The sequence below is a fragment of the Clarias gariepinus genome, chromosome 22 (genome assembly GCF_024256425.1).
Source record: "Clarias gariepinus isolate MV-2021 ecotype Netherlands chromosome 22, CGAR_prim_01v2, whole genome shotgun sequence".
Lineage (NCBI taxonomy): Eukaryota > Metazoa > Chordata > Actinopteri > Siluriformes > Clariidae > Clarias > Clarias gariepinus.
This window is the reverse complement of record NC_071121.1, coordinates 27,604,033-27,630,641: the sequence shown is the minus strand read 5'-3', so window position 1 is coordinate 27,630,641 and position 26,609 is coordinate 27,604,033. Positions and strand designations below refer to the sequence as shown.

The window sequence follows — 26,609 nt, the reverse complement described above, 5'->3', positions numbered from 1 at the left end:
ATCTTACTGTACAACTGAGCAGTTAAGAGATAAGGACCTTGCCCAACCTGGTGGTGGTGGGGTTTGTACCTGGGACGTTCTAAACCATAGTCCAATGCCTTAAACATCGAGCTACCGCTATGAGTATGGAAGCGTGCTACTGTTATAGTAAGCATGGTAGTCTTAAGAGAGTGTGTAAGTGTGAAATACTCTTATTGCATCGTAGCATCAGTAACACTGCTGATTGATAGCTGACGCTTTAAATATTTAATTGGATTCTGTCTCTCACCGGTTGACCTTTGACCCCAGGATCGCCCATTCTGCCCTGGTCCCCGGAGACACCCGGCATGCCCTTTGCACCACCTGGCCCCCTGTCACCTGGCAAACCCCTCTCTCCCTGAAAAATATAAACACATACGCCGGGGTGAACGTGAAGCGGCCACACAGGTAAGCTCACGTGTGGGTTGGAGAAGAGAAGAACATACCTGTATCCCAGGCTCGCCTCTGTCTCCGATCGCACCAGGAAGCCCGATCTCACCACGTGGACCAGGAAGCCCCGCCCTCCCCTCCGCACCGGTCGTGCCACGCTCACCCTGTCAATCAAAGCAGAAGCGATTCTAAAACAAAGCTGACACTGAAGACTCCTTCCATGAATGATCAGAACACTCACTTAGGATTGTGTGGAGTACGATGTAAGTTGTTACCATAGAAACAATAAACAAGATTGACCAATCAGATTCCTGTTCAGTTCCTAAACTTACTGTGAGACCAATCAGACCAGGACGTCCCGGTAGCCCGGGTAACCCTGGAGCACCATCAGGTCCAGGATATCCCATCATGCCTTTGGGCCCTGGCAAACCTAAAGGTCCCTGAAACACAACACACTCCGTCACATACTCAACCAGACGTTTAATTAGTTACAGGTTAGATCAGTGAGGTAAGGGTTCACGTGAGAGTGTGAAGGAGGAGACGCTGTGTGTGTCATGCTGTTACAGGAAAATAATCAACAACAGCAATGGCACTTACCTCTGGACCAGGAGAACCCATCTGACCCTGAGCACCGTGTTTTCCTGGCTTTCCCTACACACACACACACACACACACACACACACTTTTATCAATTATTGCCATTTATTTGAGTTCACATATTCAAGCACTTTAAATACCTTGAGGCAACATGCCCCTCCCTCACATCTATCTATCTATCTATCTATCTATCTATCTATCTATCTATCTATCTCTGCCCTCTTTTAGTCTTTATCCCGCTTTCAAACACACCTGAGTTCCTTTATCTCCTACAGGTCCTGTATTTCCAGGCAGTCCAGGTAATCCCTAAAACAAAATCCTGTGTCACACTCAATCAGTCCATAATTACACAAGACAACAGAAAAAAATGTTTAACACACACACAACACACACAGATTGTAGATTTAAAACAGCAACATATAGTAACATGTACTCACTGGCGCCCCCTGCTGGCCCACTGATCCTCGAGCACCGGTGACCCCCGCATGACCCTGAAACACAGACCCACATTACACCTCCTCCTCTCTCTCGCTCTGTAATTAATTAGTGTTTTGAGAAATAAATCCTGATCTAAGCCTGGGATTAGATTAATCCCAAGACAAACCTGAGGTCATCGATGACCTCCTCTACTCACCTGATACCCCTTATCTCCCGGGTCTCCTCTGTCACCTCTCTCACCTGGAGGACCCTGCCCAAACACACACACACACACACAAACTAATTCCAGACATCTAACAGCACTACGGCACATCATGGAGAACCACAGCAAGTGTATCACGATTCACGTGGTCATATGGCTGTTTTATTCGCATGTATTCAACACGTACTGTAGTGAGTTTTCATAAACAGGAAGTGGTTTGTGTGTGTGGTGATGATGTAAGGAGGTGCAAGGAGATCTAGACCTACTGGTTCACCTAAGGGCCCCGGCGATCCTGGGGTACCGTTGTCCTCCCCTGGATAACCCTGACGAAACACACACACACACATACACACACACACACTGCCACTGCAGTTACAAAGTAGTGTTATGGCTAGCTCATACATACAATCATGCCTAAAGTAAATAAATAAACAACACACACACAACAAATAATGCGGATAATGCTAATTACCTTTTCACCTTTAGGTCCTGGGGGTCCAGCAGGACCAGGCTTGCCGACGTGACCCTACAGTCGGAAAAGATATATAAATAAAAATAAATACACAAAACCCGAGCTGATGTTTACAAAGTACTAGCGAGTGTTCACGATTAAAGCTAAGTGCTAACATCTTTAGCTAGCTGAAAAAAAATCATGCAAGCTTGTTTTATAATATTAAGTATCTAAAACTAGCATGGTTAGCAAACAAGATGGGCAGAAGCCATGACATGAAGTTTTTTGATTCTAGCAAAAATAAATAAAAAGGAATTCGCCAGTTGAAACTTGTAGCTAAAGCTTTGCTAGTTTTAGATTCTGCGGTTGATTTTAGTGATACAGGAGGAGCTAAAAATAACTAGAACATGTAACATGTTTGCAAAGGTTACTTATATGTGTTATAAGGGAAACGCTAATTATAGCTGCTCACCCTAAAGAGCTTGTTCGTGGGTATTACACTGCAAAAAATTTCATAATACTGAAAACTGGAATATTCTTGAACCTAGCCAAATCCATCTATAAATCATTAAAAGAAGTTTACAGCAAGAGTCATACGCTTACTTCCAGCCAAATGTTACTAAAATTGAAAGCAGAAATGTATTTTTCTGTTGGCAGAAATAATTTTGCTAGTTTTAGTTACATCTCTTGAAATAAGCAAATGATAAAGAAGAATGCTAGAAAAAACTAATAAGCTTAATAGTCTTAGATTTGGTTTGTTTTATTCTTATTTTAAGAAAAATTTCAGACATTTTTAAATTTGTAAATGCTCACAAAATTAAGAGAACAAATAGTCCTGGTTTGACTTGAACATTCCCTTATATATATATATATATATATATATATATATTATTATTATTATTATAAAAACATCAACAAAACACTCCCGGTATTTATAATTGAGTACAATCAAAAGTTTGTACATTTGAGGTCGAGATACGAACATGCATTTACGCGTGTAAGTTGTCCAGCCTACATTGTCACGTGCATGCAGCGTGCATCCTAGAATGTCCGGAAGTAAGTGTAAAAGTAGCGGCAATGAAGCTGGTACTGCTAAGAAGCGGGAAGCAATAACGTGAATAGTCATAATAAAAAAGTTAAAATAATTGAGAAAATGGAGCGAGGTGAAAAGATGGCAGATTTTTATAGTAATTATATGACTCTTTTAACATGAATAGTTCAACCATCTACACGATGCTAAAGAACAAGGACAAAATCAAGAGTTTTATACAGTGTGTGTAGACAAGTTTGTTAGTATCCTAGTACCTAGAAAAGGTTTGTTGGACTTAAGAACAAACTGGACTTACGAACAAGCTCTCGGAACAGAATTCGTTCGTGTGTTGGGGACTTACTGTACCGCATATTTTGGACGCCTTGAGCGTTGTTTTACATTGTAGACAGAAATAAAAAAATGACCATGGAATTAAAAGGGGTGTCCAAACTTTTTACTGGTAGTGTATGTCAAACCGGGGCTAAGTGTTCCCTTAATGTTTTTAAACAGTATGTAACTTTCTCAGAAGAGGACTATGCAGTGAGATATGTTCATGAGAATGGATAGGGTGTGCAAACTTTTGCCTGTCAATCTTTATTTGTACTTTGCTTGAGGATATTTTTACTAGTTAATGTAGAGTACAGCATGGTGTAATCCTTCTGTGGATATAATAAACAGTCTGTGAAATATTCCTGATGTGACAGACAAACTAAATCTGGACAAAACTAAAATCCAAGACTCATGTTCCGCATGGGAAACTAATCCTGGATAAGTACGGCTTTAATTTAATCTCACCCAAACATCAAAATGCGAGGGAAGAAATCCTAAAAAGCGTGTTTACTATTAAGATTTAAGGAATTGATTTAAAGAATGTTAGTTCCTGGTGTTGATCTGAGTGTGTGTGTGTATGTGGTCGGAGTGGGGTGGGGTGGGGTGGGTCGGGGTCATGGTTTGTGTGTGTTGGTATAAATAATTATGAAGAATGTTTGTCCTTTATTTTTTTTTGTGAGTTTCTGTTTTGCTAATCCGTCGTTCCGTGCGAGGACTCCCCGGGGCGATGTAGCGTTTAACCGTGTGCGTGTGTTTGTTTTCAAAAAAAGCAAGAGTAACTCACTGTGTACCCTTCCATTCCTGGGTCCCCCTGCGGTCCCATAACTCCTGGTTGACCCTGGACGTAATGAAGAAAACACACACACACACACACACATGACTGAAAAATGAGTTTATGTTTGAAATCAGACTCCTGACAGTGAAAGAGACACCTGAAAGCTCTCTCTGGATCTGATCTCGAATTCAAAACACATTCCTATAGAACCTGCGTCTCCTTCTGCTGAAACGTTTTACAGCCTGAGATTGGGAATGATTCTCATTATTACTATTATTATTATTATTATTATTATTAATGCCGTCAGTGTGCTCATGTTGTTGTACAGAACAAATCAATTAATGCGCAGCAGTTGACAATCTTTAGTAGATTTACTTAAATAAATAAATAAATAAACAAATAAACTAAATCCCCTATTAGGAGTCTTTGACTCAGGTCCAGACTCTGTTTCTGTTTAGACTAGCTGGATTCTTATAGCTGAAGGTCAACAGCGGTGTTGTGTCGAGCTCTGGTTTTGATCCGTGTCAAGCGTTTCAGACGTTGAGCGATCCTGACAGGTCATTTCTTCCGCAGTGTCCATGACATTACAGCTCGCTCTTACCATAAGAAACTAATCGCTGAGACAATGGCTCTAGCTGAGGAAATATTACAGATTAGCTACTGGAACCCGAGGCGTGCTACGGGAAATCGTGCCTCAGTAATTAAATAAGGCAGAGGAACAGAGAGTCTGGTACGTTGGCAGCCTCCTGAGACGATGGTTCCAACCGCAACGTTCAGAAGAACTGAGATCCTAATGATGTGTTTAAGCCACTTATGTGTGGCTGGAAAAATACACCAAGGAACGTTTAAGAAAATAAGAACAAGCAGCAGTCAGGATGTATTGACTAGAAATGTAACTCAATCCCAAGCTGCTTCCCAGCATGACGGTTGATGTTGGATGAGCGGTGTAATCTAGTTGTTGAGATAACGTTAAGTGAACAGAGGGCCACGTTGCGAATACAGTCTGAATTGTTAGGAGCATTTATGCCGATTTACATCATTTACATTGTCTGAGTTTCTAACAGGGTATAAGAATTCCAATCAGTGACAACAGCTTCCCACACACAGAGTGTGTATCTCACGTCCCTCATCCCAGTTATCTCTCCATTTCAGTTTATTTCAGAAATATTACCATAAGGTACATTGTAGCTCCCAAATTACTCTACCTCTTGACACCCAAATGTCTTCATATGAGATGTCACATGACACTTTCTCCCTGCTTCATTGTCTATAAAGATCCTTGTACCATCCTCATATCATGCCTTTTAGGTATAATTCTTTTGCCAAACTACTTCCTATTTGAAGACATTCAGACATTAAATGTATAGTTCAGATATTTACATTTAGGCATTTGGCAGACGCTCTTATCCAGAGCAATTTACATTTATTTATTTATTTATTTTCATCTTATTATACATCTGAGCAGTTGAGGGCCTTGCCCAAGGGCCCAACAGTGGCAACTGTCCCAACTTGGTGGTTGTGGGGTTTGAACCTGGGATCTTCCAAACGTTAGTCCAATGCCTTAACCACTGAGCTACCCCTGGCCCAGATATTGAATATAGTTATCGCCTATAAATAAAGATTGCAATTTACAGTAGGATGGATAGATCCTCTCAGGAGGATATGGTATTGATGCAGCGTCCAAAATGCCTCACTGCTGCTTCCACAGTACACATGTCAGAAACTAATTAGTTATTTATGCTTTTTCCTGTTTTCCAATTTAATATTTCGGTAAATTGGTGGCGCTCTTACTGTCTACGCGCATTTACTAGCATCATTAGCATGCCCTCTAGTGGTCCAGTGGTAAACACGCAGCACTCTCACAGCAGAAGTCTTGCTCAGGTCATCGTGTTTGATAATAGTGTCTGACTAAAGCCAAAGACAAAAAGGAAGCAACCTGCTAGTTCTTCAAATTAAGATTTTGTAAATAAAATAAAGACAGGAATCTAGCAGAGAATGAAATAAGGAGGTGATGTCATGAAGGAGACATTCAGGGACTAACCGGTGGTCCTCTGGTTCCGCGAGCTCCTTTCAGTCCTCGTTCTCCTTTCTGTCCAAATTCGCCAGCTGAACCCGTCTCTCCTGGCTGACCCGGCGATCCCTGGTCACCCTGATACAAACCGACAAAATAGTGGTGTCTCAGTGAGTGTCTTACATTAGCGCTTGTCTTAAGTCTAGCTGTCTAGGATGCTGTTAGCTGTGTCTTGTGCAGTTAACCGTGGCTCTTTTAAACACTTTCTTTTTTGCTTTCCCAAGTGGAGTACCACAGGGTGCAGTAATGGGTCCAACCTTTGCTTTGTTTATTAAATATTGCCACCAGAAGAAAATAAATATGAGTATAAATAAAGAAATAAACATCAGTTTCATATGCCGTCATTTTAAATCATGCTTTACCTTTTTTCCGTGACGTCCACGTTTACCTGGCGGTCCTTGTTTACCTTCAGGTCCCTAAATAATGAACAGATCATACGCAAAATGTTTTAGGAAATCTTGGAATCTAGAATTTCAAATCTTGAAATTCTAGATTTCAATCTCACCAGAAATCCTTTTACTCCAGCTTCTCCAGGAGCTCCTGGAGGGCCGGGGTCACCGACCTCGCCCCTTTCCCCATGCTCCCCCATTGCACCGCGGTCACCTTGTTCACCCTGGAATGAAAGCACAACGATTACTAAACCCTTAAAGGTGAAGTTAGAAAAGATAAAATATCAAGGACACATTTAAGACCTTCGGCCCGTCCTTTCCCTGAGGTCCGTCTTCTCCTGCTGGACCTGGAGGCCCCTAACAGACACACACAAACACACATGCATTAAAGTTTAATTGTCTGAGTGCATTCCATTACTGCTACTTAAGGTGAATAAAATCAGACAGTATATAAAATACAATATATGCGCATACATTATAACGTCGACGCTTTGGACTCAAGGAGAGCTAATTTAAGCACATCATAATTGATTATACAAGTTATGGTAAGGTACACATTTAACACGGACACATCCACATAATAATAATCAACATCATTATCATCATCATCATCATCATCATCTTTATGTGCTGCTTAATTATAAACTACCTGTAATCAAAAACTGCTAAAATTAAGCCTAAAGTAGATCGTTTATTAGAATAATACAAGTATATATTTTACAATTTTACTCTCAACCTCCAGCATTTAACATGTAACTCGACTACAAACCAAATCACCTTCAGCCTGAAAATTTTCCCTTTCCAAACTATCAGATCTTAAAACATATTTCATACAAACTTCCATTTTTCCACTTTTCCAACTTCCCAAATACTGTCTGGTCAAACAAATGGGTCAGTTTCTTTGTGAAGACAAACACCATCCTCAAACAAAAGCAAACAAACACCTAACTGCATTTAATGAGTGGATATAAGAGCGATAAGAGTATTGTTATGGCTTTTCTATAAGTGTAACTGTAGACGTGAAAGCAGCCTGAGCGCACGTGTTTAACTCCAGTAACGTAATCCAAAGTTAATCTTCCGCTCTGTATAAGCAAAACATGAGGACTGACAAAGTTACGGTGTAACTGGAGACGATCAGACGGCATGAGTGAAGGCAGAGAAATCTCTGCTAGTGAAACTAATAAACCCTAAAGGTGTAATTAATTAGCAAGAATGTGGACTCACCCTTACACCTTCTTGCCCTTGCTCCCCTTCAGCACCCACTGCTCCGATTTCACCCTACAGGAACGAGAAGTGTAGCGTCCACCATTGAGACATGTTTGAACCATTATTTCTAGTTTATCAGTGTAGGACCGCGCTGCTGTAATCTCGATTGCATGCTGAACACAGCACGACATCATCATCATCATCATCATCACCATCATCAATTCAAACACATCATACTTTTTATACATTTCTAGTTGCGTTTATTGCAGTGAAATTTCTTTGTAATTGTAACAAAATAAATCAAATTAATAAAAAAAAAATAATAATAATAGTACAAATGGGAAATTTTTCATAAAATGGCAACACAATACAAATCGAATCACACCTAGGTATCGAGATAATATCCTATCGAGTGATCCCTAATATATATATTCCGCTTTACAAATAAAATAAATAAAAATAATTAAAATAACATTTACAGGTAAATTTAGATGTATTAATTGTTCAGCTATTATTAAGTATATGTGCAACAACGTGCTTTACTTTGTCAGACAGGGTCTACATAAGTGATTTCTTGGTTCAACAGATCTGGCAGTAATCAGGTCTGGGTGTCGCCAGAGAAATTTGTGAAAAAGTGAAATTTCAAAAAATGTGGTTTAATTACAGGTTATTCATTATTTGATATAGCAATTACATTTTAGCATAGGGCCAGGCAAGCTTGGACAGCGTTTTTTTCTCTTAATAATGAATGCAATCATTTTGTATTTGGTTATATTTGTGAAATATCCAAATTTCTTTGATGATCTCAATCATTTAAGTGTGACAAAAATATGCAAAAAGATATAAAAGAAAAGAAAACCAAAAAATCTTTTAAGTTTTCACTCTTGTTTGTGACCAGCGTAGACAACAGAACCTCATAAACGCTGTCCCAGTTTCCTGTTTGTAATCTTTGTAGCCGGTAATCGTTAGAACAGTCCTTGGCACGCGTACACCTTTGCCATAAAACACCCCAGTCTGCTGCAGGCGAAGGGTGCCAATACTTTTCAGCGCCTTTATTTTCCCCTCCCCTCTTTATAGGAACATGGCAATAAATCCTCATCTGATGAGATTCGCAAAATAGGAAATTCATGGGAAAATATTAACGTTCATGCAACTCGTCACTCTATAAAATTTAAAAAACATAAATCGTTTCAACAGCATTACTAGCTCCTGCGTGCACTCTTCAAGTTGTCAGTGCTAACATGGGGTTAAAACTCCTCACCTTGGCTCCAGGTTCTCCAGGAGGTCCCTGGTCACCTTCAGGTCCTGGAGGTCCCTGCCAGAGAAATGCACAGCACTGGGTCAGGGTGGTTAAGGCATTGGACTACGGATCAGTAGGTCCCAGGTTTAAACCCCATGACCACCAAGTTACCACTGGCTTACCATTAACCCTCAACTGCTCAGATGAATGGATAATGGCATTTGATAAATGCCTAAATGTATTTAGATAAGCTTGCATCATCTCCAAATAATGTTATAGTGAAAAGTCTAGATTAGCATTTTGATAGACACATTAACCCACAAACCAGCCACACAGGATACGGAGTATCTAGCATTATGATAAACAGCTTGAAAGCTGGATAAAATGTGAGCTAGCGTTAAATTAAACAGCTTAATCTGCAGTCACTATAGCAAAGAAGCTAAAACATAGACAGGCACGAGAGAAAACAATGCTAGCTAATGCTATAGCAAAGGGGATAAAATGTAAACTAGCATTACGGTAAGCACATTAAGCCACAAACTAGTGCTGTAGGTAACATGCTACAGTAAAATAAATAAAAAAAAAACACATGTTTAAGTAATCAGAGTAAAATGCTAAAACTAGCATTATAGTAATTAAAGCAACCCCCTGAAATTAACATCACATTAAACATCCTAGAACATTACAGTAAATAGCTTATACTGCAAAAAGCTAAACAAAAACTAATATTATAGTAAACAAATTAAAATTAGCACTACAGCTAAAAGGCTTAACTGTTAATAAGCATTACAAAAAACAAACTATCACTATAGCAATGAGGCTTAAATGTGAACTAGCGTTACAACAAACTTGTTGACTATCTATATATATTATAGCTATAGAAAGAAAAGCTAAAAATTATCTAGCTTTATAGCAATCTATTAAAAGATTAACCTAAAAATTAGCGCTATAGCTAAATAAGCGTTGCAGTAAACACATTAATTTGGAAAGTAGTGTTAAAATGAATTAATTACTGTGTGTGAGTGAGAGAGAGCGTGAGAAAAAGAGAGAGAGAGAGAGAGAGAGATCGCTGCCCATAAAAACTTTTAAAACTTCACTTGTGTAACATTTTTATGTAACGGCCTGTGTTACCTCATGTCCTTGCTCTCCATCTGCTCCCGGTTCCCCCGGTGGACCTTTAGGTCCCTAATAGAGAAACATACTGTTAGACTGAAATCACAGTTACGTAATCCAGGACTCCAAAACACATTCCACCATTCTGCATAACACACACACACACACACACACACACGACATTGTGCTAGACTGTAACACTGTTAGCAAAATAAACCTGATTAAGGTGATGTGATTGTGTACAGAGAGCGGTTGCCTTATAAAGGACATGACCTTGGGGAAGTGTTTGTGTGTGTGTGTGTGTGTGTGTGTGTGCTCACTGATATGCTATGCCATGTGTATGAAAGAATGGAAAAAACAGCACCGCTACTTCAAACAGCTGCAGTGTGTTTTTACAGCAGATGCAACAACTAGGGGCCTGTCCGACTGATTACATGTTTAGACTAGCTGATAGACACACGCGCACACACACAGACACAGACACACACACACATACATCGCCAGAAGGAGCAGTCCATGGCCCCGGCTCATGAAGCCAACAATTTGGTCTAATATTTATGAAGTGAAGATAAAATACTCACAGGTTCACCATGAGGTCCTTTTTCACCAGAACTTCCAGGTGGACCCACAATGCCCTATAGTACACACACACACACACACACACACACACATACATTCATTTTTGGGTAGACAGGATCCTTTGTCAGGACATTAAGAACTCATTCAATAATAGTAAAAGTATCTGTCCAAGTATGAGTAGAAGTACACAGTGGCTACACGCTATTTATGACAGGAATGCTAGCTCTGTTTTGAATTGCCAATTTTGTATGCATTGCCTATTGTTTCTTCACTCCATCTGGCAATATTCTAATTACCCAAGAAACCATCAATTATCATTAAACAGGACAGGGACACTGAAGAGTATGGACCATCTTTTATTAAGAACAAAAAATTTCCAAAGTTCCACTTTTACCGTAGGGAGGATGACATTTAAGAAGGTCCCAGAGTGGAAGTCTCAGAGTGAAGAGGAAGTTTGAGGTTCCAGAGAAAAAGTGAGAAATTCCCAAATAAAATGTTTTAGAGGTAACAGTTTTGTTATAAGGAAGTCAGAGGTATGTCAGAATAAAGAACAAGAAGTTGCAGAATGAAAAGGAACTGAAGAGGGAGACTTGACAAAAATGAGTAGGAAAACATTCCTGAATGAAAGTCTGAGAAGGTCTTAGAGTTAGGAGAAGGAAGTCTTAAAGTGAGAAAGAAGAGGTTACAAAAAAAGAAAAAGTTCCAAGGCAAGGAATAAAAAGTTCTAGAAGAAGAAGGAAGTTCCAACATGAGGAGAAAGTGCCACAGTGAAAAGAAGAAAGTCCCAGAACAAGAAGGAGGAGGTTTGAGATGGGCACGGAGTAAGGATGAGGAATGGGGTGCAGGAATCAGGTGCGAGACATTCCAGAATGAGAAGATCTGAGGAGGTCACAGTATTAGGAGAAGGAAGGCCCAGAGTAGGGCAGAAATTGTCCCAAAGTAAAGAGGAAGAACCTCACTGAAGAAGCAAGATGTTAAAAGTGAGGAGGAAATTGTCCCAGAGTTAGGAGGTGGAGATTGCAAAGTGAAAAGGAGAAAGTCCCAGAAAAAGAAGGAAGAGGTCTGAGGACGCCCCACAGGGAGGAAGGCATCTGAGTAGGCCTCGGAGTGTGGAGGAGGAGGAGAACATCCCAGAATGGGGAAGAAGTAAATGTCCCATGAAGAAGAGGAGGAAGTCTGTAAGGTAAGGGTGGAGGAGGTCTGAGGAATTTTTTTCTAGGAATGTAAGCCAAAAAAAAAATTATAATCTAAGTGTGAAAAGAAGGAATGTTGGAAAGGAGATGGAGAATATCCAAGAATGTTCAGCAGGACAAGTATGAGGAAATGAATGGAAACCAGAGCAAGAAGAAAAGGAAATCTCAGAGTGAGCACACAAAATGTGTGAATGTTTATTTCAAAAGTGGAAAAGGTGGCAAGACAATTAAATGCCCTGGATTTTGACGGTAAAATCCTGTAAGCATTGTGATGTTCTGTGTTTCATTACACTATAGTGAGATACAGTACGTACGGTAAGCGTGGTGTACTGAGCCACGCTGTTTCCTGCAGCGTCGTTTGTTTGTCTACAAGAACCAGCCCCAAGTTCCTAAAGCACCAGGAAATGACTGCAGTCTGGCGCACAGACGCGTCTCAGACGTGTCACCTGCACTGCCCCTGTTTACACGTCTCATTATCGTCTACAGGATACACTCGATCTACATCCACTTTCCCATGACCACGGTGGGATAAGGTCTCCTGAAACCTGACCTGAAATCCGTTCCATATTTTCAGAGTCTTTATTCCTGATCTAATCTAATGTCTAATGATTAATACTGGATATCTTTTATGTCTCTCTTACCGACATGGAATTGGCCAGTTATGAGAAACAGAAATGTGTGAGGCAGCATCCATGGATAATATGAGGCTCGATGGAGAGTTTTAAGAGGTTTGTGCAGGAAACGTGAGAAGTACTACTTCATTCAGTGAAAAAAAAATACATAAAAAAATGTTAATTTGGGTGTAAGGTGCAAGTGGCCTTGGTGAATGATCATATCATCAGCGTCTCTTGATTGTCCTGAAGTTATCCATCAATTTTCAAGCATAAGGCGTTCCACTCGCTAAATTTTCACGGGAACTGCACTGAGCTCTGAGCGTCCCCGGCCGGGATCGACATTCACAGACGTACGGCCTTCTTTAAAACATTTGCAAGTTTTAAATGTATTCTGTACCGTGCTTGATGTCAAACGGTTTTATGTCTCCGTACATGAGAAATTTCATCACAAGTCCTGGTTTCACATGAATTCCCCACATGTGAAAACTGCAGGGTGTGAATATTTTTCTGAATGAACTGGATACATTTCCATAAATTCCATATGAATGATTTAAATGGGGTAACCTTTGCACCTCCAGGGTCCGGGTTCGATTAACCGCCCAGGCTCGATTCCCGTCTCTGGAGTTTACATGTTCTCCCCATGCTTGGTGGATTTCTTCCGGTTTCCTCCCATAGTCCAAAGACATGCAGCTTAGGCTAATTGGCATTCCCAAATTACCCATAGTGTGTGAATGAGTGTGTGAGTGAGTGAGTGTATGTGCGATGGATTGCCACTCTGTCCAGGGTGCACCCTGCCACGTATCCTAAGTCTCCAATACGATTTCATTTTATAGACTCAAGATGGCTCCCTATTCTCTACAAAATTGCACTAATCTGGCTCCACGTACTGTACTTCAGGTTCTACAGAAAATCTGAATGGCTGTAATCCCACTCCTCTTCTCTCTCTCTTCCTTAAGTTTATTAAGAGTCCACAAGGTGATTTGGAAACACAGTGCGCTTCTGCACATCACCTTCAGTTGCTCGGTTTGTGTCACCAGAGGGCGCTGTGGGGCTAAAAGCCTAAGAGAGAATAAGATAGAATGCACAGCGTCCTCAGGCCATAAAACTTCTGGTTTAGTATAACATATACACATACACATCACCAGCACTAATGACAGAGAGGGAGCGCTGTAAAATAAGAGACTACCTTCCTGCTCGTGATACTGTGTGTTATAAGTGAGTTATAAGTCTGGAGCACAGGGCGAATCAAGTAAAGGCGAGGGTCGTTAAATTAAAAAAGGGGTTGCGAAATCTCTACAGAATGGGATTCATTTATAAAAAGGCAAACTACTATTGAACTTCCAGTTTAAGAACATAGCATGTTACCTTCTAAAACAAGCAGAGGACGAGTATGTCTTTTTTAGATTATAAGCGTCCCCAGATTCTACATATTGTGCTCCCAATTCAAAAGGGATTCATTTCACTATAAGATGTCTATAAAAGGTTATACACATGTTTACATGCACATGGATTACGGCTTGACATTCACTCCAGTGTCAAGACCATGATCCGCTTTGTATAAAAACACTGAGTATACAGTTACATCCTGCAATTCAATCACATCCTCTATAATAAATGTTACATTAAATGAAATAAAAATGCTAGACAAAGCCTCATCTACTGTATACTGATCCCTACTGTGACTATAAATTGATAGTGATGTAGTGTGTGTAGACAAACCGGTGGCCCTGATGATCCTCGCTTCCCTGGACCTCCTGCCTTCCCCTGCATACACACACACACATAAAAAGATCACAACTGCACTGTAGTACAAAACACAACACCGTATTTGGTCCATCAGTATCATACAGTTCTAAGTTGCGAGACTTACAACAAACCCGGTAGCTCCTTTCTGGCCTGGTCCGCCCTTTTCTCCCTGTAAAAAGCAAAGTAAATAGCTGTGAATATGAACACAAAAAAGAAGTATATAGGTATGTTTGAGTGTGTTTAAAGTGATAAGTGGTATTAAAACCTTTATGCCTTCTGGTCCTGGCTCTCCAGGCGGTCCATCAGATCCTCTTGGCCCCTTAATATGAACACAACAATGTAAGGCTCTGACAAGCCAGCACTTAGACTGGATCTGACTCAAAAGTGTCAGATCTATCTTGTTTATACTGCAGCAATTTTACAACATTAACACACTAGTCAATTTAAAAGCCGTGGAACATCTCCAAAGCAACTTGTTCCTTTTATCATGTAAACAATGACGGAATTATCCCAAGCTTGTGTGTCTAGCATTTGAGAATGTTCAGCGTCTCAAAATGACCGTTTTAAGGTTATGTTTATTTGGCTTAGTATGTGTTATCATACTTTTATCCATCTATATTTAATTCTGGTATGTTTGGCTTCACAGTTCAGTTCAGTTGGGCAGGTGTGAACACAACTAAACCAAATGAGCCACACAAATCAAGACGTAGCCTTGTAATCGTACCAAAGCGAAGCAATTTACTGATACAGCATGTGGAAATCAGAAAACCAGTGAAGAAAACTGAGCTCATACTCCAGTTTACATGCATATTACACGACTGACTCTATTCACACCGGAATCAAACTGATATCCATGCACTGGACTGACTAATCACACAAACCAAGCATTACATTTGTTACTAAAAAAGTAGAGGAAACCCTAGAACCCTCTTGGCTTTTTTCTAGATCCTAAAAATCAAGGTTTCACTATCACATAGGGCTCCGAGTAGGATCCCTTTAAGAAGCTTAACCCTAAACCACCAGAAACAAATCAAAATGCTTCATTAACCAGTCTGACTAGTGGTTATCCATATCCAGGTCTAGGATTCCCAATAAGTACTTAATAATAAAATGTGGCTGTATTATAGTAGCAAAAGTCTACGCACAGACACAAGGAGCCATCACGCTTACTTACTACTGGAAAAATTAACTGGGAAAGCAAAAAACTAAAAAAAAAACCATACAAATAAACAACAAAAAACCCACAACACTTCCAAGTCTAGCCTAGGACATGGAAATAAACAGGAAAGGAAGTTGTGCCATAACGTCATGCTTAAACAATCCAAATATCTGTGTCTATGAGCTAAATGCTACCATGTGTATGTTGTATGTATATAAGAGTATAGGGGCAAATACACGCATTCACTCATGCACACATAAATAAAACGCTTCCTGTACAGTCAGACATAAGATCACTAATGATGTTATAAACATAAATGGGGAAGCCCGACAGACACACATACACTCAGCCAGTAGTAGCATGGGTTCCTCAGCTGGTCCCCACATGTTGTGGGATCTTTTACTCACTCGTGTATTTTGTATAGACACAAATCTTTACTTTACACCAGTAAAACAGATCAGAAGTCCAGTTCCACCTGGGACAGATGTTTCAGACGACTAGTGGATGTCATTCGGCTCTTGACCATGAGGGGTCACTGTCTACTACATGCAAAAATCTGATACTGATCCTGACCTCATTGTGTTCATTGAGGCTTTTATGACAAGTTCAGTTTAAACGAAGGATCCTCGATATATTTACACAATTCACAAGAAACAGATGGAGCAGCCCTGAGCTGAAGGAGGCTCGATAGCAAATTATACGAAACTGCGTGCAAGATGAAAGACAGTGAAGCAGCCACCATATGGATTCTGCAAATCGTGACGCCTTTACAGTGATGATGGTTTGCAGATTTAAATTAAAGACTAAAAGAATTACTCTACTGCTCCAAAACCCAGCTTAATTTCAAACCTAGGTAAAGATAGGTCTGATATCATTGTCAGTTTCATCCCTATACGAAGTAACAGAGAATCAAACTCCAGAGAGCTCCAGAGAGATTCCTCATTCCTTTTGTTCTTACCCTCCTTCCTTTTGTCCCAGAAACACCTGGAGTACCCCTCGGGCCTGTCGGACCCTACAAAAACGAGAAAGATGATGTTACCTCATATCACACACCCTGTTTTTGTACATCTAATTCGTCTGAAATGTGCACAGACCTAATTCCTTCACACCTGATTACATCCCTCACAATTCTACACTATCTGCAGCAGAACTTACTGGTGGGCCTTGTGGGCCGACATCTCCAGGACTTCCTGGCAATCCTGGATAGCCCTTAAACACAGGACACAGAAAGTTCAGTAAAGTATTAAAAAGGAAAAGCTGAGATTAAATGATGTGCCGCAATTTTGCTTTCAACGATGATTAGTGTTCTTACCATCGAACCCTTCTCTCCCGGTGGACCCAAAGGCCCTGCAGGACCACGATCTCCCTGAGGAAACAAAACAGTGAAATTATGAAGCAATGTGCATCTTTAAATACATTGAAAGAACTAAGAGCAAGTTGAGCCTAATGCATACAATACAATACAAATTGTACAGTACAGATGTTAGAAACTGCACTACACATCCATCTAACTGAATAAATACACATTTACAGAAAACAACACTTATACTGGGTTAGGAACAGTCCAATACATTATTAAACACTGGAAGGACGGTGCTCAACCCTCAAAGTCACCAAAAAAATGAATACAGAGAAGCATCCTAAATGAGCGTGTTGGGAGATCACTTAAACGATGGTGAAGCTGCATGGTAAAAAGAAATGACCAGTAAAAATCTGTTATGTTTAATAGTGAAACTAAGAGCATTTCTATATACACACAATGGGTTAAGAACTCACGGGATTGGGACTAACAGCTGTGTGTCCATAAGAAAACTAGCAAGCATAAAGTCTTTACTTTAAAGTGACGGGAAAAGGTCATGTGACCTGATGAGTCCAGATTGACCCTATTCCAGAGTGATGGGCGTGTCAGGGTAAGAAGGGAAGCGCATGGAGCGATGCTCCCATCATGCATAGTGTCCACTGTACAAGCCTCTGGAGACAGTGTTATGATCTGGGGTTGATCAGTTACTCAGGTCTAGACTCAGCAACCTTACTGTATGGGGCAATAAAATGAAGTCAGCTGACCACCTGAATGTACTGAACCACCAGGTCATCACATCTATGGAGGGTTTCTTCCTCCCTGATGGCACGGATATATTCCAGGACTCGGAGTGTGAGTGAGCGGATATGGGAGCATGAGGAATCATTTACACACATGAACCAGATACCAAGTTGGGGACCGTAATCACAGCTAATGGCAGTTGCGTAGAAAACGACAACAACAACTTGGTTTATTTCCAGGCTGTGTATGAATATGTGGCTTCTGATGAATTTTCTAACATCAGTGGATATACTGTATAAGGATCCTAAATGCATCCTATTTTCAACCATGATTTCTGACTAAAACCAGACTAAGAAGTTTGATTTTACAGTTTCTGGGCTTTAAAGGCACAGCAGAAATACCAACAAGAACTACAACAGCCCTGGTTCCACCTCTGTGCTGGAAGACGTAGTAATCCTGCCCTGATTAGGCTGTGTGAAGGAGGATATTGCCTGCTCTGCAACTGACAACTGGCCTGTGTTTGGGTTACACTATTAGGTACAGCTTCTGTTGTTGACTGAAGTTCCTTCAGGCACAAGCTTCATCTAAATTCCATAAGATTCACAAGCAACAAGACTTTCTAATGCTTCATCTCTCTATTCATCAATCACTGAAAAGAAGAAAGAGGAGTCACTGTACTTTTTCCCCAGGTGGGCCAGCCACTCCTGGAATTCCTGGAAGTCCTTCTTCTCCCTGAAAACACCCAGATGAAGAACAAAAAAAAACAGAGAAAATTTAAAAAATATTACTGGGAAAGACCAGTCTTTGTCTGAACCTGTGAAATTAATTATGGACTGCGTTAGTCAATGGGTTCTATACAGTATAATCAGCCAGAGCGCTTGTGACCAAACTTTATATGGGATTGTGAGTACTTTGTTGAGGAATTCTATGCTGAAAGGGAGGGCAGAATCCAACTGAGAGCACATTTGTTTGAACACAAATTGAAAATAAAAAAGCAGTTCTGTAACTAGGATCATTAGTATGATTTAGGGTGGTCTCATTAAGACATGACTTCAGGCTTAAAGGCAAAAGACAGACTTAATTGTTTTATCCATAGGTATTTTGTATAGTAATAATTATTGCACAGTATCTCACAACATCTTTTAAGCTCTTCCTTTTTAGTCGTTTAGTTGAAACATCTGGCTCATCGAACCAAATCCAGAAAACAGGTCTACAGAAAACTCAAATCAAGCTCTAGGTTATGTTTCACTACTTTACAGACCATGCAGATGTTCCCAGATCTCACCAATCTGCAAGCTGGAATTGGATTAATGCTGCACTTGATAAACCTACAAATCAGATTTCCTCTGGCTTATCCAAATTTAAGGCAAGACCTGGTTTCTTTTTACCGTTTCATCCGCTATGGATTAAAGACTCTGAACCACAAACTGAACCACACGTCCTGTCTACCATCTGCAGGTCTTAGTTTAGGAGAAAGACAGGTTATATGGAAACTTTTCATGGTTGCTTGTACTGTAGCATGTTTGCTTTCCGATTACTACAACAACTTTGCAGGCACTTTTTCTTGGGTTTGCATCCACCTACCAGGACATTCCTGGAGAACCTTCTGCTGCTGTAATCATCTTTTACTCTAATGCACTGACATGCTGTAATAATTACAATCATATTCCAATAAATGGTTTCACCCAGAAGAGCATGGGCTCAGTTTGAGTCTGGTTCTTCAAAAAGGTTCCCTCCACATAAATCAGAGAGTGTTTCCTGACAGATGTCCACCTCTGGCTTGTTCGTAAGGGATCTAAATCTGGATCATCTGGATTTCTCGAAAGCTGCTAAACAAAAAGAAATGAATCGAAAGCAATGGACCTGCACCAAAGTGTTCCTCATAACATAAAAGCAATTCATGAACTCTTCCTTCGATGCAACACAGTGGATTTTTCAACGTGGTGTGACTTTCATTGGGCGTGTGCAGCAGACGCACTCTTATCAATGAAAAAAAAAGAAAACTACACAGCAATTCTCACCCTTTGTTCACAGCGCTTATGCTGGATTTCTATTTGACATACGTTCACCTACTGTAGGATGAGAGCCTAATTCCATGACGATGACGCTACATGTCCAGACGACGCTAAGCGACCCTGAATCAGTGAGAGGTATGCTAAAGAAAAGAGATGTGCTAACACTGCATAATTACATACTTTCTAATACACAGGATAAAGATGAGCTTGTTGCCCCTGGACCTAATGCCCTACAGGTCTCTCAAAGATCTAAAGCTCAGCAGTGTATTACTGTACTGTATATAACCGCATGTCAAACTCCAGCTCCTATATTTGCCTTGAGAGATTAATACTCATTTACAGCTTGAAAAATACATTAGGTAATTTTCCACAGGCAATAATCTCTTAAAGAAATCTCTTTTTGTGGTTGAAACATGGGCTACATTTACATTACCAGGCTGAGTCAAATCCTATTTGATTTTAACCCCAATGTGACACAGATCAGATTTTTTTAGGCCTGTCCGGGTCTGAGTAAGTTTCATATGTGGTCCTAGATCAGGTACATATCTGATATGTGATCATGTGACTAGAATAAGAACAGGCAGATTGAAATTCATCAGATTTTTCAGCTTATCTACGTCATCAGCCAGCACTGGCAACTCAGGGATTTCACAGCAGTGCTAGCAACAGCTGGCAAAAAAGCTAAAGCAAGTCATCTGGCTTTACATTTAGGCAGAGGCTCTTATCAAGAGCGACTTTCATTTTTATCTCATGATACATCTGAGCAGTTGAGGATTAAGGGCCGCGCTCAAGGGCCCAACAGTGGCAACTTGGTGGTTGTAGGGTTTGGACCTGGGATCTTCCGAACCATAGTCCAAAGCCTTAACCACTGAGCTACCCCTGACTTTCTTCTTTTTTTTGAACCTCAACATATACAGTTGACTAAACTGCTCCCCGTCCACCGGGGCATATCCCAAACACAATTATGATGTGTTTTAACCCAGGCAGTAAGAGTAAAGACGTATCGCTGGGTGCTATCGTTGGGCGTTTCATGGGACAGATGTGTCCCAAATAGGGTCAGATAAACACCACTTTTAATTATGATTTTGAACCTTCATGACATGCAAATCTGATCTGACCAAAAAAAAATCTGAATTAAACAACGTGGCTTGTAATGTGAACAAATTAGACCTCGTAGTAAAGCTTTAAAGGGGCCCTGTAGGGACTATAGGGAAGAGGGACAAAGAGGAGCTCTCTCCTTCAGGAGAGGACTAGTGGGAGTTTGGAAAGGTTGAGTACACTGTGAAAAGTGTATTAGAAAATAGAGAAAACAGACAAAGAAAAAAGTACAGTATTTGATAAAAGAAGATTTGATGATGAGATCTAGTCCAGAAGGTGGCAGTAAAAATCTGAAAAAATCAGAAATTTTTTTGACATTTTTTTTATTTGAAATGTTTTATGGTTTAAAGATGTCATATAAGAGCACTGACAACATTACCGTACGTTGGAAATGCTCTGAGACGTGTATTAACTTGTTGAAAAAATAGTAAAGTATACAACCTTTAAGTTTTGGATCTTGGATAAGCATAAACAATCAAATACAATTCTACATTTTAATCTAAATTCATAGCAGTGTAAAAAAATGTACAGTCCCAGCCATCACTCCGAGTCTCGGAGATCAAAGTAGATAATTAGCCAAATTGTTAAAACAATTTTCATTTCTACACATTTGGTCTATTTGTAGTCTACAGCTGGGCCTCATTACTGAACAATTCAGCCTGTATACAAATAAACAATGCTAACAAGATGCGAGCCTGAGGGGTTTCTGTAACAGTTGTGATTCATTTGCACCATGTGCTTTTGATAACTGAATAGAAGTCTTTGTGTCTAAAAAACTAGAAAGGCATGAACGTGCAGGTTGCTTCGGCTCAAACACTGACTGCAGGAGTCTAGCTGAAGTGTGGGCATGGAGCGTCATCCTGCTTCATCCAACAAGTGAATAAACTGAGAGGCAGGGATGAGGTCAATATGGAGAACCCCAATGGTATCAGAAGCCTGGCAGGTTGCAGAGGTGTGTCCGGGGTGTAAACCTCTATACTGATCCAGACTGCGGGTACATGCTAAACTATTCCTACACCATGGGGATGTTAACACTTGAGTCAAAAACTTCTTACATAAAAGGGGGAGTGGTGGCTCAGAAGTGTGAGGCTCTGGGCTGAGAAGTACGGGAAGTACTGTAGGAAGTTTGCATTCACCTGACGAATTCGATTTGAACCCCGGTGGTCATGCTACTATTTTTTGTGTAAACTTTTTGAGTGACAGATGAACTTTATTCAAGGAAGGTCCATCTTTCTAATTCAACTGTATCTTAGAGCCACATTCTATGGCTTATACTGAAGTCAGGATGAGACTTATGCTGCTTCTTTAGTCATTCGAGGAGGTTTTCATTTTAATTGTTTAATTAAGCTATCATGGTTAAATAATAATAATAATAATAATAATAATAATAAAAGTAAAACTTAGGCTCCAGGGCGATCTAACTGGTGTCGGGACATTGCAAGTGTGTATGTTGATGACCTCATAACCAACAATAGCTGCATTTTCAACAGATTAAAAAAATGGCCAAAATTGGCTCTTTTGCCTGTCAATCAAACTGACTTTAACCAATCATGAGCTCATGCATGTAGAATCTAACAGCACCAGGAGTGGAATGTATTAAAGGAAGTAGACACTACTGTAGCCATCACGCTTCCTGCTTGTTATCTGGGACTTGAAGAATAGTACCAGCTACTGGATGGGAACTGGAGAGTGACCCGTACAGGGTCGGCCTATCCCAGAGCAATTGGGGTACCAGGATAAGCAACCCTAAGTGGGGTGCCAGTCCATCACTGGGCACAGGCTCACTATGGGGGATTTGTAAACACCAATCAGTCTATTCTGCATGACATTTGGACTATGGACCTGGTGGAAACCCACCCATCACAGGGAGAACATGCAAACTCCACAAACAGACCCGAATGACTTAAACTCTGACCCTGGAGGTACAAGGCCACTCTGCTATTCCCTACACCACTCTGATTTTACATTTTCACATTTTACTCACTGACTCGAGCACCATAAATCACGGGGCTTGTCTTTAGAGACCACAGTTTCGAGTGTGTGCTTTAATCGCTCTGTGTGTGCTGGAGGTTGCAACATTGGTGCTGATTTTAAGGCGTTGTTTCACTCGAACACGAACATCAGCAGAGTTCTCAAGAACGAACTCGCACGGCTGATATCTGATACGCACGGCCTGTCAGCTTTCCCACACACGTCTCTTTGCTTTTATGCTTTTCAATGCTTCTTGCATCAGGAAAAAAATAAAATAAAAGAAACAAGCAGACCGAACTTCAAAACTGTTCACTGAAGATCAGTGGCTTAATCACTGTTTCAAAAACGCACAAAAAGCACAGGAAGCTCCGTTCTTTATTCATTAAACTACAGAGAGATACGGACTTTGAATTTTTTTCCCATCAGCATGATTATGAAATACTGACCAGGTTATAAATACAGCAAGGCCAAGTTCACACTAACACTATTTATGTGTTTTGGATACAGCAGTGTTTCCAGTTTCCCAAAACCTAGAAAAATTATGAAAGGGTCAACATGCTGTGTATATGGACTGACCTTTAACCTTTACATCATTTTTGCCTCTTTTGCTTATTTGCTTCCCTGATGAATTCCCTCAGTCACATGACAATTAAAAGATTTACGGATTTATAGAAGTTATAATGCCAACAACTATTTAAAACCTATTTATTGTCTATAGAAAGAAAAAATGAATAGAGTAGAGTTTGTATAAAAATCAAACATGGTTAAAAAAAGTTTGAAAATTATAAAATAAAACACAATAAATTCTATTGTCTATTAAGGTATTAAACTTTCATATAGTGTATGTCGTTATGAGGGGCATTCAAATCAAACTGGGACTAGTGAGGGCTCCAGAGTGATTGACACTTACAGAACGACTTGATATATAAGCAGAAGACTTTAAGCACAGTACGGTGGTGAGACTCTTAGGTACCGCAGTATGGGTCAGAGTTTTGAAAGAAGAGGGGTTTTAAAGAAGGCCGTAGGTCTGTTAGTGGCCATGCCGGCTCGGATCCCACTGCAGTCATTCCTGTAACATTCAGCGAGTGGATCACCTGATCCTTGCAAATCAACACACACACTATACACACGCTCATTCACCAACACCACTTGCATGTACAGGAACTCAGCTGGGAGTTATTATAACCGTATAACCGTATAGACCTCGCTCCGAGCCATTTCCACATGTTTGGGCCGTTAAAGGAGTTCCTGAGAGGCCGGTGTTTCAGATGTGAATCAGACAGGCAGTCCGATCACGGCTCCGGTGTACTGAGAAAACGTTCTACCACCTTGATGGTGTCCAAGCTCTAGTGAAACACTGGATTAGTGTAGCAGGAGATTCTATAGAGAGCGTTTTAGTGAGTTTTTACTCTCAGAACTGTGTTCACTTCCTTAAGTATCATGTTAGGAACTCCACTGTACTGCACGTACATTACACTATATGTCATGGAGTTCCCAGGATTGTGGTTTTTGGTGCATGATGGATAAAAAGAAACACAATAAAAAAAACCTGCGCTGAACATTTTAAACAATAACTATACTTACTATAGGGCCGCTCTTGCCCACATTCCCCTGGTCGCCCACTTCACCCTGTGAACATGAGATATGATGAGTGAGATAAACAGCACATAAACACCGTCCGACTCTGAGCCGCTCCGAAAGCCGAGCACATGTTCCTGTTTCCTGCGTGGTTCTTTATTTCGTGCTGAATGCTGTTATTATCCTGTAATGACAGCCCTGACAGCATTCCTGAGCCGCCATAATGAACCGCAACTCGTTTATTATCAAATCAACCAACCGCCCGTGTGAAACATTCGAGCGTAATAATAATAATAATACAACATGAAAGCGCACTGCAGCCGGAAACCGAGCATGGAAACATTTACTAGCTTTATGGAAGAAAATAAATGATTTAGGTTGTTGTGTAAAAAATATGATAATAATACTAATAAAAGGAAAAAAAATATATAAGTAAATCCTACGCTTTACCTTCAGGCCTTCAGGTCCTGGCTCACCGATATAGCCTTTCCTTCCAGGCCTGCCCTGAAAAACACACAAACACACACATGATCAGGATGACAGCATGGAATCCCAGTATATAAACACATAAACAACTCTTTGCGCACACACACACACACACACACAAATGTGGACTTACATTGGGGCCAGGACCACCAGGTGGACCCAAAGGGCCTTCATCTCCCTGGAAATAAGCACACAAGGAAATGTTTCAGTAAACAATCCAATAACAAAGCGGCGTAAAACACTTTATCTGGGACATGAGGACATTTTTGGAGACAGGGAATTAAAAAAAAGAAAAAGCACACAGAGAGAGAGAGAGAGAGAGAGAACTGACTCAATAAAACGCATTTCCTTTATCAAGGTGTAGACACTGGAAATACAGCCACACAACATGCCAGAACGGCCACTCGGCTGTACGAGAGACACCTCGTGTCTCCTCTAACACCTACCAACAAGTCTGAATATGTAATCCCATAATGCATTGCTGGTGCGTTATCAGAATAAAAATCTTGTTGAATTTATACAAGCTTGGTTTCAGTGTTGGAAAATATGTAGCGATGTGTTCACTATTCAGCGAGTGGAGTACCCGTTACCTGTGCCAGGAATCAACAGCACTGTGCGTAGGTTGTGTGTGTGTGTGTGTGTGTGTGTGTGTGGGTCTGAGTGTGTGTCTGTGTGTGTAAGGAAAATAAAACAGGAGTCAATCACCTCTGTTCCCTTTGGCCCCAAAGGCCCTGGAGGTCCCCTTGCTCCCTGAACACCCTGTACACACACACACACACACACACACACACACACACACAACAAATATTATTATAAGAACACTGTAGCACAAACTTTGCTATTAAACAACAATAAAAAAATATTAAGGAGGATAAGTGCATGAGATAAGATAAAGAGTAAAATATTCTCCTTCTGCTTATTAATCTAATCTGATCTTCTGGGAGAAAAGCCAGCGGAGTGTGTGTATGTATGTGTGTGTGTGTTGGTCAGAAAGCAAAACAACAGCCGTAAATTATGTGTTTTTAACATCTGACCTACAGTAGCTACACAAGCTCATAAATTTTTACAGATTATAGTCATTGTTATTCTGAGATAATAATAATAATAATAATGTTAATTTTGTGGTAAGTTTCTGCCTCGTTCACCAAGAAACTTGAGCGCACATTAGCCAACTTGCTAGCTAGCATGTTTGCTATTCATGGCCATAAAAACTATTCGAATGCTAAACACGCTATACAGCGGTAGATTTATTACAGTGATGGACATTAGGTCACATCCTCACCGTCCAAAAAGACGCTTTATGACTTAAAAATAAAAAAAATGCTTAGACATTCAGTTGAAAGATTTTTATAACTTAAATGCTAATATGATTCAAATTCTGCATCGTAGACGATCCAGATGTACCCTGGGTGGAACTCTGGGTCCATCACAAGGCAGAGTTAACGAACATTATTACATACTAATATTTGTACATTTCTTAGGCGGACAGAGTTCCAGTAGAAGTCTGATTTAAGATCGGACTTCACACTTCACCATTAACGTCTGGAGGTTTAATGGCTTAAACTGACATGCTGTTTCTTTACCTTTGGACCCGGAGGACCGTTCGGACCAGGAACACCGATGTCTCCAGGAAATCCCTGAAAATCAAGCAAAAAGTGCGTACATGAAAAACTGTCTTATTCTTATTCTCCCTTTCAGTCACATGTAATTTTTTCATCACTGAGTCATGGATACATAAAACATGACATTAACACTGATCTCTCTCATACTACTTGCTATGAGATGTCTGATCTCTGTCTAAACCATCTGAAGCATTCAATATCATTCATCTCGTTAAAGTGCAGAAAGTCTGATTTCCGTCTAAGGCAATTTAGTCTCT

The 26,609-nt window shown here is 40.4% G+C and overlaps 1 protein-coding gene across 2 annotated transcripts in view; it reads right to left on the bottom strand.

Annotated features, from left to right (window-relative positions):
• The window catches only part of LOC128510645 (collagen alpha-1(XXIV) chain), a 112,649-nt gene that overhangs the window by 11,492 nt on the left and 74,548 nt on the right, over positions 1–26,609 (bottom strand). For both annotated transcript variants that reach the window (XM_053483079.1, XM_053483078.1), the window contains 30 exons: positions 26,314–26,367; positions 25,436–25,489; positions 24,864–24,908; positions 24,695–24,748; positions 24,251–24,295; positions 18,261–18,314; positions 16,854–16,907; positions 16,697–16,750; positions 16,500–16,553; positions 14,648–14,701; positions 14,507–14,551; positions 14,356–14,400; positions 10,832–10,885; positions 10,269–10,322; positions 9,159–9,212; positions 7,916–7,969; positions 6,995–7,048; positions 6,808–6,915; positions 6,665–6,718; positions 6,273–6,380; positions 4,241–4,294; positions 2,118–2,171; positions 1,912–1,968; positions 1,640–1,693; positions 1,443–1,496; positions 1,258–1,311; positions 1,006–1,059; positions 741–848; positions 465–572; positions 269–376 (listed from right to left, as the gene is read on the bottom strand). In XM_053483079.1, the coding sequence (XP_053339054.1) occupies positions 269–376; positions 465–572; positions 741–848; positions 1,006–1,059; positions 1,258–1,311; positions 1,443–1,496; positions 1,640–1,693; positions 1,912–1,968; positions 2,118–2,171; positions 4,241–4,294; positions 6,273–6,380; positions 6,665–6,718; positions 6,808–6,915; positions 6,995–7,048; positions 7,916–7,969; positions 9,159–9,212; positions 10,269–10,322; positions 10,832–10,885; positions 14,356–14,400; positions 14,507–14,551; positions 14,648–14,701; positions 16,500–16,553; positions 16,697–16,750; positions 16,854–16,907; positions 18,261–18,314; positions 24,251–24,295; positions 24,695–24,748; positions 24,864–24,908; positions 25,436–25,489; positions 26,314–26,367 (1,857 nt within the window). The remainder of the gene's footprint in view (positions 1–268; positions 377–464; positions 573–740; positions 849–1,005; positions 1,060–1,257; positions 1,312–1,442; positions 1,497–1,639; positions 1,694–1,911; positions 1,969–2,117; positions 2,172–4,240; positions 4,295–6,272; positions 6,381–6,664; positions 6,719–6,807; positions 6,916–6,994; positions 7,049–7,915; positions 7,970–9,158; positions 9,213–10,268; positions 10,323–10,831; positions 10,886–14,355; positions 14,401–14,506; positions 14,552–14,647; positions 14,702–16,499; positions 16,554–16,696; positions 16,751–16,853; positions 16,908–18,260; positions 18,315–24,250; positions 24,296–24,694; positions 24,749–24,863; positions 24,909–25,435; positions 25,490–26,313; positions 26,368–26,609) is intronic.